General features: G+C 42.4%; 1 protein-coding gene across 4 annotated transcripts; it reads right to left on the reverse strand.

The window, feature by feature from the left end:
* Positions 1–492: 492 nt before the first annotated feature.
* On the reverse strand, positions 493–8,265 carry znf281b (zinc finger protein 281b). Of its 4 annotated transcripts, none has more exons than XM_080872232.1 (7): positions 8,113–8,265; positions 5,526–6,047; positions 5,103–5,216; positions 4,817–4,940; positions 3,911–3,994; positions 3,679–3,797; positions 493–3,342 (listed from the first exon to the last, which is right to left on the reverse strand). In XM_080872232.1, the coding sequence occupies exons 2-7, from the start codon at positions 5,976–5,978 to the stop codon at positions 1,720–1,722; spliced, it is 2,517 nt and encodes an 838-aa protein (XP_080728358.1). In that variant the 5' UTR covers positions 5,979–6,047; positions 8,113–8,265; the 3' UTR covers positions 493–1,719. The 4 variants fall into 4 exon arrangements, with proteins under 4 accessions (XP_080728358.1, XP_080728355.1, XP_080728356.1 ...); XM_080872229.1 differs by having other exon boundaries at positions 3,911–4,003; XM_080872230.1 differs by having other exon boundaries at positions 3,911–4,003; positions 8,117–8,250.
* Positions 8,266–11,538: the final 3,273 nt, after the last annotated feature.

The raw sequence follows: 11,538 nt of genomic DNA on the forward strand, positions 1-11,538 counted from the left end.
AAATCATAACAAATGAGAGGGATTGGCTGTAGGTCCGGTGATTACTTGCCTTAAAGAAAAAAAAAAGAAAACAAAACAAAAAACAAGAAATCTGCAAAGTCAGTTGTGACTAGCGAAAAATAAATAAGATGGTAAAAGTATGCTGTCAACATACTCATACGTTTAAAGATATAGGGGTTCCAGCATGTCAGCCCATCTCTCGAAAACACTTAAATACAAAGAGGTACTCTCAAAATATTGTATAACAAAAATTATGGCAAATCTTTTTTTTTTTTTAACATCACCCGAAAAACCGTAACAAAATAAAAAAAAAGGAAAAAAAAAAAAAACACAACCCAACCCCCCCACCCAAAATCTTCTAGCCTTGAGAAAGGCATCACATCAAAATACATTTAAATGCCCACAGTCATGCCTAGTCAAACCCTATCAAAGCCCATCAAATAACCCACCCTCACCTCCCTCCCTCCCCATTACCCACCCTTCTATCCCTCCCTCCCCAAATCCCATTCACAGTTTTCTCCTCTTAAAATAATATTAATGATCATTAGCATAATAATGACGTATCACATATGCAAATTGAATGGGTTATTGTTGTTTCCAATGATGATTTTTTTTTTTTTTTTTTTAAAAGTGCTTGTTTCATTCCACTGACACAAATGAACAGCAAGGAGTGGAGTAGAAAAGTGGTGAAAATAACCCAAAAAGAAAAGAAAAGGAAAAAACGGAGTTAAAATCACTTCTCCAACAGCACGTTGAAAAGATCACAGAGATTGGCGTTCACTCTCAAAACAGATGGCTGTAACGGTGGTGCAGAGTTACTTCGACAACCAAGCTGCTGCGCAGAAGCAGAGAGTGTTTGCACAGACTTCATCAACTGACACTGACCAATCAGTGATGTTCAAACATCCTCTTCACTTCAGAGCGGTGTGAAAACAATGCACTAGACTTTGCTACAAATCATCCTAACTGATGTACATGTGGCGCTCAACTAAAAAATAATAATAATAATGTGAATGTCTTCACATTTACAAAACAGTACCATAATCTCGACAAAGCTATACGCAGTAGAAACCATAGATGATCACCTATTGTAATTCGTTGTTCTGACAAGTTAAATAAACCCACCCCTCCCAAAAAAAACGAAGAAAAAAAAATCAAAGCTTTGAAGTATCAAGAATACCTGTAAAACTGTGCTAATTGCATCTCATAATACAAAGTCTTATTACACAATTTTGCCTATTTTCCTGAGTTAATACGTTTCTTGTAACAGACAATATATACTTTTTTTGCCATTTGAATTCTGGGCCTTTCCCTGACACAAATGTTATTATTACTGAAATCATCAACACTATTATTACTTTACAATTGTATGATGATTGGTAAAACAAGGGTACAGAAGATGAAGAAAACAAAAAAACAACAGCAAGTTCATAGCTACCATCTAAATGTTTTAAATTACATTTATATCTACGGTACGTTCATATCAAAAATCACTACTCTTGAACAGAAAATTAAGCGACTACATAATAAAAATGATTTTTTTTTTAAAAATTGCATTTGAGGCCATGGAAGACCCTCCCTGGTCATTTCTGTATTAACATTTAATGGCAGTGTTTAAAAAAAAAAAGTTTGCTACAAGAACAAAATTAGGATGGTGGAGGGGGGCTTTTATGTAACAGAACAGCCCCCCCCCCTTACTGGATACACCTCGTTTGACCCTTATCTGAAACTTTGGCTTGTCGGGGTTTTTGATCCTGTACTCACTGGCTCACTGATGTCAGCTAACAAACTGGTATACCCTGAGAATTCTGACACTGGAGTCCGTATTCGATGGTCGACCTCTGTCCCAGGATCACTGCCGTAGCTCAGAGGGGTCCGACGTCCTGACTTGAATTGGGAGCCAAAGGCTTGAGCGAAGTTCTCAATCTGGTATGTGGTTTCTTTCGGGGGGTTCAGTGGGGACAGGTCTGGGTAGGTGGAGCCATTTGTGGGTGCTGGAGCGCTTCCTCCAGCCTTGGATTGCTGCCCCTTGGAGCTCTCTGCCGGGGCAGTGAGGTCCTGGGGAGGTAGGTTGAAGGTGCCAGGTGAGTGCTGCTTCTCCAACTGCTCAGTGAGCTCCTGAGATGGAGTCAGCTGCTGGTGGCTAGCAGATTCCAAGCTTAGGTGGTAGCCTGTCTGGGAGGGGGATCCAACGAGCATACCATAGTGGGATTTTGAGGAGGACGAGGAGGCGGTTGATGAAGGAGCAGCGATGGGCAGCGGGGAGGGGACAGCAGGCGGGTAGCCACAGTCCAGTGGGGATGTGGTGTACACGTGTTTGTCAGAGAACAGGGGCCCTGTGGGACTGGAGCTGCTCGAGAGGAGCGGGAAGGGCCCTGTTGCACCGAGGCTGGGGAAGGGTCCGCTATGGCTGGTGCGTTCCAGAGCCTGCAGGAGGAACTTTGAGTACTCGCTCATCACTGCCGTTTTGTCACCACCATTCGGCGAGTCATCCTCCAACTCCGGAGTAACAGGAGCTGCTGGCTGAAGGTCCACATGGTGTGGGTGGTCTGACAGGTCAAAAGTCACATCATGGTGGTGTGTTCCCTCTGGTTTATGGCTATAATGGTCTAGCAGGCTTTGCAATACCTCATCTGGAATGCCCGACTTGTCGTGCTTCAGTTCCAGCGGCGAGGAGTCTAGCATGGCCAGGGTGGGCTCAGGTCCCAGGGAGCCCTGTATTACGCTACTGCCCTGGGATGCCATGTGCAGGGAGCCAGCTCCAAAGTCATTGTTAACTGCATGGAGGTAGCGCCGCTTTTTCACAAACTGCATTGCATCGTCATAGTTGCTGCTGGTGGTGGGCCCCTGCTTGTTGCCCCCAGGTCCCTGAAGCAGACCCATGTTATCTAGGCCAGAAGCCTCCACGTGATCCATGGAGCTGGGCTTCTGACCCAACAGTTTTTGTCCATCAGAACCATCTTCCAGAGAAAGGAGGCCCTTATCAAGTCCCTTACGGCCAGCCTTTTTAAACACCAATTTGGGAGTACGTCCCGGCATGACCTGGTCAGAGCCCGAGGGGTCCATGCTGAAATCTTGCAGGCCCAAGTCACGGGCCATCCCCCCAGAAGATGAGGCCGCTGCCGCCGAGGCATTCTTCTTTCTCTTGCGTTCGCTGCCCTCCCCATTTTTGGACTTTGCTCTCCTGCGTCCAGAGGTGGTAGAGTTTCCCTGAGTGAGTGAATAGCTGCCCTGGCCTAGCTCTGCTTCGCTGAGCTCCAGCATGCTTGGGTCTAGGCCCTTCTTTATGGCTTCTCCACAAGTCCGTTTGTGCTTCAGTAACCGGTCTGTTCTTGAGAAAAACTAAAAGAGAGAAATGTGGGTTTAGTCTCCGCTGATGGACATTAGTATCTCTAAAATCCCCTTTTTGAAATTTTAACAGAAAATACACTGCAGTGATAAGCAGCTGGGAACATAACCACTGAATTTGAACAACAGAACTTTATATTCGCTGACCTCTTGTGTGATACAGCTAATCCCATTAAGACCAGGGCTTAAGAGTGGCTTAGATATAAATGCTCAGATGCAAATTATGATAATATATGCACAACTGAAAGAAAAAGGATTTCAAACATATTTAAAAGCTCAAGGAAATGTACACAAAACTAAACAGAGACAGAGAGACTACAAAGTGCCTACTTGTTGGCAGGTGTCGCAGCGATATGGCTTCTCGCCACTGTGTGTCCTTTTGTGCCTCTCCATGTGGTACTTCTGGATAAAGCGCATGTTACACTGGTCACAGCTGAAAGGTTTTTCCCCTGAAAAATACAGCAGTGACAGCATCAGGGCCTGTGCAACTCCCAACAAGTTTACAAAATAAACACCCTGTTCTGGTAGAGCCATTTATTTGAGTTACTGTGTCGGGACTCACCACTGTGAATCTTCTCGTGCCGCTGGAGCAGGTACTTCTGAATGAAGCTCATGTTACACTGACTGCACCGGAAAGGCCTCTCACCTGTGCAGTCAAGAGTACAACCATCCGCTCACCACATTAATTAAATCCCAGCCCGCGCCATAACTGAAGTCACAATAAAATCTATGCTATTCTGGTCGGGTTGCGCAAATATAAAGAAACCTGTGAGAGACGTGCAGTAACCAGTAGATATAACAACATATTAGCATGTTTGAGAAACTGCACTGCATTACAGATTGCAGATTGCATTACATTGCAAAGATGCTATTACAAATCAATGTCTGTAATAATGGAAAAACAAGGAAATGGTTTCAAAATAAAACTCATATTGGATGGATTTTCCATTAAATGGTTTATGAGTTCTACTTCAATGAGCTAAGTAAGGAATTCCCAGCACAGAGAATGATTAAGATTTCCAGATAGACATGAGTAATCCGTGACTCAACGCTGGCTTTAGTGACTGTCTGGTTTCAAAAGAGGCCCCAGGTGCTTGTGGTGAAGAGCACAACGCCACATGTGTAGATCCATCACATCACAAATCCAAATTTCATTTTCACTCCTCAAATTCTGGTAACAGATCTTTACCCCTAATGGTAGATTCCAGCTACCTTGAAATGAATCTGGAGCTATGTGATTTATACAAACTTCAGATGTGTTATAAAGCAAACAGACACAAGAAACAGGCACTTGTAGCTTTCTCTGTTCTGTTACTGATTTAACGCATCCTTTTTGCATCTCTCATCACTTCATATCCCCCCAACTTAAAGCATTGCAAAGCAACTTCAACAAAAAAAAAAATCATTTGAATGTATTTATTGTCCAAATGCATGAAAACAGTGTCAAGAAGCACTGAAAGTCTCTCACCTGTGTGTATGAGCACGTGTCTACGCAAGTGGTAGGAGCTGCGGAAGGCAGCATTACAGTGCTCACAGATATGTGGTTTAGAGTTGGGGGATAGGCAGGCTCCATCTGCATCCAGCATCAAGTTCTAGAAGGGGAAAAAACAGAAACAAAATACAAAAAACATGAGTATAAGCTCATAATAATAATAATAATAATAATTTGCTGATTTGAATCAACACTGTAGGATACCTTTCAACTAACAATGCACATCATTTTCTTGTATAATGAGTCTAGAAAAGTCACCGACCTTTGCAGCATCACTGCGTTTCCTTCGAGCTTTGCCTCCCTGTCCATCTCCATTGCTCTTCCGTCCTCTTCTACCTGACGACTCTTTTGGCTCTTTAACTTGTCTCCCAGACATCTAAAGGCAAACACAACAAGCATTGGATTATTTAATTTAGTTCAGTTCATTGTGGTTCTTATTATCTTTGAGCAACTGTAACCACATAATTTCCTTAGGGACTAATAAAGTATTCTGATTCTGATACACGCAGTTAACAGATGGCTGTTATCACTGCTGTCACAGCCAACCAGGCACCATTATATGAAAATTTCCACCCTGAAAGTAAAGGGAAGAAACCAAGCAGAAACAAGGAAACTGGAAAATTTTACACTAAACTAAACAACAATAAATCTGAAATAATATCTAAAAAAAGCAACCCCATCTCACCGGTTCTCCAAGGGTGCGGACATTGCTGAGGCTGAGGTCATGCAGGAGCATGTTCTGGTGATTTTGGTGGTGGGTTCCAAAAGACATATCTGCCATGTCAGTACCACTCTTCCCCGCGCCCCCTCCACCACAATTCACCCCCTGTGCTCCACCCACGCCGTAGAGGGGCATACGGTAATCCAGCTCACTTGGCCGCTCCTGCTTAATGCCCATGCTGTGAAGGAAGCCCCCTGTGTTTGCAGCGGTGCCGCCCTGGTGTTCTGGAGGCGAGTCACGTTCTTTCTTCAGGATCATCTCCTGGGGCAACTCGCCCATGACGGACTGCGAGGCCAGCCGTGTAAAGCTGGTGACTGGCGGTAAGTGGCTGAACATAAGCATACCTGGTGCAAAATTGGGGTCCATGCCTCCGTTTCGCAAAAACTCATTGCCTATCTTGTCCTGAATAATACTCATGGTGGTAGGTTTCCTTTGTGCAGGGGAGGAGGGTAATTAATCTAAAAAGGAATGCAGGAGGAGAATATCCTGAAAGGGAGAACAGATAAAAAGCCGTGTTCATGATAACAGGCACGAGAGTTCACAGATCCAAACAAACCACTTCATTTTGATGTGTGTCCTTATCACAGCATCACTTCCTCAATCTATAACAGCTACAAAGCAGAGCTACAACAAATTAAACCATTATTGATTAAATAATTCCTACATATTGGCTAATTACCAAATTATACAAAAGCCTTTGTGCCCTACAATAACCTCTAAATTTTTTAACTTTTTATTTATTACATAATTTTCTAGGACTGACCAAAACACTGGGTTTGATACCTGAAAACCTCAGGGTATGATTTGCACAAATATATTCAGTTTCCAAATGGGAAAAAAATTAAATCGTGCGATATGTCCAACTTAAAACAAATACCTCACTTTATAATTTACAACCAAGCATAATAAAACATCTATTACAACAATAGACTGAATTACTCTATAATAACTTGCATCAACACACTCAATATACCACAGAATTTGACAGGTTTCATCAAGAAATTTAAGTTTGAAAATTGTGTGAATGAAGATTTTTGATTTTACATAAAGGAATACAGGTATTTTCTGAATATACCAGAAAAGACATGGTAAGGATTAATATAAATGCATGTGAGCTTAGTGAAGTAAAGTCATAGAAACCCCAAAACTGTTAAGCTTTTTTGAGGGGGCACTAAAACCACACCATTTCTATTCAATACCAGCAGGAGGAGGTGAAAAAAATTCAAAGATTGTATCTGAAATATTTAATCCTCCTCACGTATTGTTCTACATCTGACTCCACATGTGACTTGGACGGCAGCCAAAATAAAATCGGCGTAGTAGCTTGATCGCTTAGACGTGCATCCCTATTGTTTTGCACTTTGATGCATGCTGGACCACACCGCTTGCATCTCTGACTAATAAACCCAGCATGAGCGCAAAAGCTGGAGGCACTGGGCTGCAGTACTGGCAATTTAATCGGCTGAGTACACTTGCCTAAAACAAACGATATTTAGGTCAAATCGTGCCAGACAGGAGTGATTTTACGCAGACACAGTCGGGGGACTGTAAGCGCGGTGTTTGTGGAGAACAAGCAGAGTAAGAATTTATTGTTTGGTCTGCACCAGCTGACCATTTGGCTACGTGACACTGCTGTTCAACAGAAAGCGGATGAGCTTTTGTGATGCATAGTAGTTAGCCAGCTAGTTAGCATAGTTAGCTACTCGACTAACCACAATGAGACAACGCATCTCTGCGACCTCAATCAAAACAATCGCCTAAAAATGCCCCAGAAACGAAAACTCAGCCCCTCAAATAAAAGTCACAGCAATACCCAGAGTTACAGGACTCCAAATAACCGTGTGTGTGGTCAGCAATTCATAATTTGATAAGAAATATAATCTTTTAGCATGTTACCTATAGTTGCTATCAAGCTAGCTCACGCTAAAACAGCACCGCTGATTCAATGGTATCAAGGTGAATATTTATGAAATTAACCAGTTTCATTATTTGTAGGGAGCTTTTTAAAAAGTGAACTGGCACGTTTTGGGCAGGAAAATACAAGAAATGGCTAATAACGTGAAGTTAAAACGGACGCTGGCTTTGAAGTGAGCTCAGCGAAACGAAACGCTCATTCTCCAATTCCCCAGCTTTGATGACGCTCGTGAAATCAAATCTGTCTGGCTGCGAGCGACGCTGGCGCTCCGTTTATTGATAGCTAACTTTAGCTGCAATTAAAACCACACAATGCTCACCGGGACAGTCGGATATCAAATAATTCCTCCCCGTTTCCCCTCGTACATGCGGACTTCCGACCTAATAAGCGAGCTACATGAAAACTGCGTGCTTTGCAGCAGCTGTGTTTATAACAATCAACTTGCCACGAGCTAGCTCGTTAGCCGTTAGCTGCCCCGACTGAAAACCCGCATTACGGCCCGTGGAAGAGAAACAATGATGCTGGCTCTCCGTGCATCCCCCGTTTGCGCCGAGCCAGACAATCGTTCGCACGAATCTCTACAAAGTCCTAAGAGAAAATCGCTCCGATTAAAAACCAATTTAATTTCCCACTCACCTACACATGACCGCAGCTGGTTTCAAACGTGCCCGTATTCTCTCTGTAATCGCCGCTTTGGGGTTTTATTGCCAAAACATTGTTCTCCGGCGGTCGCTGTTTTCTTCCATCTTGTCCTGGCGCGGGGAATTATGGGTGTCGCGGACGGGTCGTGAGAGGAGACAGGCGAAGTGCTGCTGAGGTTTCAGAGGTGCTCAACTATGCTGCTTTAGAAACTCCGTGCATTACAGAAGCGTATAACGATACTGCCTCACTATAATGAGAGTTTAAGTGTAGATCTGCGACCGTTCTAATTGGGTTAATGCTTATGTTAAAGGATACTTTCAACTCCTTTGACACACATTTTAATATACATGGTTTGATGTGCACTTTGTGGCACTTCACAACATAAGCTATCTGCTGCAACAAAAGAAAACACGTTTTTCAGCATAACTCTGACACAGCATGTTTAGAATTTTAGAGTTATTGCGCAAATGCAAGAAAGCAGCCACATAGATGACGATCAGCATGACTCCAGCCTGAGGACATGGTATTTGTCCTTTGGCTCTTGAGCTGTTCCTGATTAGAGTTTGGAGTGTGGCGGTTTATGTCGTCGACATGTGGCAGGCTGCTACGGTTTGGGAGTGCTGTTTACATACTGTGTGGGCTTGGTCTTCAGCTGTGTTTAGTATGATATTTAAAGTAACATATGCCTAAATTCTTGGACCCAAGGTTTCCCAACTTATTATTGCTTTGTAATGAGAGAACAGTATAACTTCAGTAGCAACTTAATTAATTTCATTTGCCAGTCATTGTGTTAATTCTTGTCATTTATCTCAGGTTTGGCAACAGAAAGCATAGAAATCATAGAAATCACAAAACGTTTTTATGGTGTAAGAGTTTGTACAGTCCTAACAAGCTTGAAAGTCAATATTTAGTATGACCACCAGAGATGGGCAGTAACGCGTTACAAGACCGATTAGGTCTGCAAATATTCTTCTTTTGCCTTCTACTTCTCAAATTGTCTTTTTTTTTTTTTTTTTTTGCCTGTTTGGCTCTTTTGCCATCAGAATTGTTGTCTAAAGGCAAAGAAAGATGCCCAACGGATTTACTTTACCAAACTGACCATCCCAGCCTTGCCGTAATGGTCCATTTGATTCACCTTTTATTGTTTATTTTATTTTCACTTACTGAATATGGGACAGACTTGACTGGGGGAAAGAAGGGGAGAAAGAAAGAGGGAAAGAGAAACAGCTGAGAAGAGGGACGGGGGAGAAGGGCAAAAGACAAAAACCAACAGAACGGGCAGAGAAAAAAAAATGCATATATCAATCACCTGGATCACCTGCTGAGAAAGAAAAAAGAAAGCAAGCAGAAGAGAACAAGAGTAATAGAATAAACAACATCACAATGATATATGGGAATATGACAGTAAATACTAAATGTTAAACATTATTGTGCAGCACATAAGATCAACAGAACACAGTGTGCTTTGAGGTAGGAGCCAAAAAGGGTGTAGTTTGTGGGTGTGATCACCCGTGTGTACACCTGTGAGCATGGACGCGCTTGTTTTTTGTTTTTTAAAAGGTTCCTTCATGTAATAATCTGCTAGAGGGTGTGGGGGGGGGGGGGGCCACAGCCCCGTCCTCCAGGGCGTGAAGCAGGTGTGGAGGAGATCAAAACTCCAGACATCCAGAGGCCCCCAGAACACAAGAGACTGTAAAATTATGATATTATTTTATGCCATGTTATACCCCTAATTAAAGATTGTGAATTATTATGTAGTTTTAGTTTGCATTATTCTCCTGAATTAGAAGAAGCTGATAACTATTGCATTAGTTAAACTGATTTGCATTACATTAAATTGCTGACTTGTTGTGAATGAATGATATTGTTTTATGATGCATTATATTGCTGAGTTATAAGAAATACTGTTCGCAGAAGGTTATTGTCTAATTTGTCTGAGTAGAAGAGAACAGAGTGTGCTGGAGTTTTCTGCCCCATTTCAGCAGGAGCAGATAAACAGGGAGCCAAGGTCGTAGCTCAGGCGCTGTGTGAGAGAGAGCATGTGAATGTTTAGGCTTTTTATGATAAGGTGGAGGCACCAGAGGCTATAAAAGTTTGAGCAATGCTCCACCATTTTGAGATTTTGAGGCTGTCTGCATCAGTGTCCATCTCCCACGTGTGTGATCATTAAATCATCGTTTGACTCAACCCGGCCGGACCAGTGTTGTTATTGTGGTTTTTTCTCTTGTCTCCATCCCCAATATTTGAACCTTAACAGCTTGGGGGCTCGTCCTGTGGTATTGGGGTGGAATTTAAAAGTTTGGACGGTCCGAGGTTGTCGAACGGACAGGCACGAGCCAGTGGTCTGATGTGAGTGGACAAAAGCCGGCTTATCTAAAGGTAAGGCACTACCTGTTGAATTATTTCCAAAATGTGCCAAATTGGATATGACTAAATTAAAGTCTACTCACTGAAATTACTGGTAGAGTGTCTGTTTTGATTTTGATGAGAATCACCGTGTGTTATGCAGTTAAAGTTGCTTAAGAATGTTTAATGAAGTTGAAGAAATATGAAACTGTTCTGGAGGTAACAGATATAATGTTGGGTTTGAGTCCCTGGATATTGAGCTGAAGGCTCAGGTAGTTTGGTAGGGAAATTAGGACAGAAACTGTTCTGGAGTAAACAGAGACTGGTTAATAGTTTTACAAATTAGGTCAGAAACTGTTCTGGAGGTAACAGATACTGTTTAATTGATATGTTAAAATTTGTCAAAATTGTTTAGGTGAAAATTGTTATAGGACGGCACTGGAAGATGCTAAGAAGCACATAGCCCGGAGGTTACGCTCCCTCCTGGCCGTGGACGTGCGGTCTTGACCTGTCGGCGAACAGGGTTAGTTCAGTTTGGTTTAACTGTGGGGTACAGGGCATCCTGAAATAAGCTAGGAGTTAGAATCTCCTCACCGTTTTAAATGGTGTCATGTGCTTGTTTGGACAAAGTTAAATTGAGTTAGGGACTTTAGAAATCAGGCCATAGGCTGTTCTGGAGGAAACAGATACTGGTTAATTGATTACAAAAAAGTTAACTTTCTTCGGTTGGACCCGTTAACTTAAATTTGTCGAAATTTGTTAGGTGCTGAATCTGTCAGGCCTGTCAGTGATTGTAAATATAAGACGTCTTTGTAATATAAAATAGAAGAGTTTTGTCTGAGCTTTGTGTGACCCTGTGTGTGACGACAGCGCACTGCAGCGCTGCGAGCTATTTTTAGACGGTGTGTGAACATGCAAATGAGCTGTGACGCGCACAGAGGACTTTGCTTCCTGTTTAGCGTGTTTTTGAGTTTTATAATTTTGATTTGCAAACAATGATACATGCCTGTAAGTAAAACGCTGATTTTACTGATTATGATACTACAAATAAGGTGTTGAATGACTAGGGTGTGA

Source organism: Rhamphochromis sp. 'chilingali' (genome assembly GCF_963969265.1).
Source record: "Rhamphochromis sp. 'chilingali' genome assembly, chromosome: 22".
In the NCBI taxonomy this organism is placed as follows: domain Eukaryota; kingdom Metazoa; phylum Chordata; class Actinopteri; order Cichliformes; family Cichlidae; genus Rhamphochromis; species Rhamphochromis sp. 'chilingali'.

Bases quoted from the DNA above. Each gene is read 5' to 3' on its own strand.
- znf281b (XM_080872229.1), bottom strand. From the start codon at position 5,978: ATGAGTATTATTCAGGACAAGATAGGCAATGAGTTTTTGCGAAACGGA. The intron at 5,217-5,525 runs GTGAGATGGGGT...GTTTGCCTTTAG, and splicing joins TCCGCACCCTTGGAGAACCG to ATGTCTGGGAGACAAGTTAA. The intron at 3,343-3,678 runs GTAGGCACTTTG...TCTCTCTTTTAG, and splicing joins GCTGCGACACCTGCCAACAA to TTTTTCTCAAGAACAGACCG.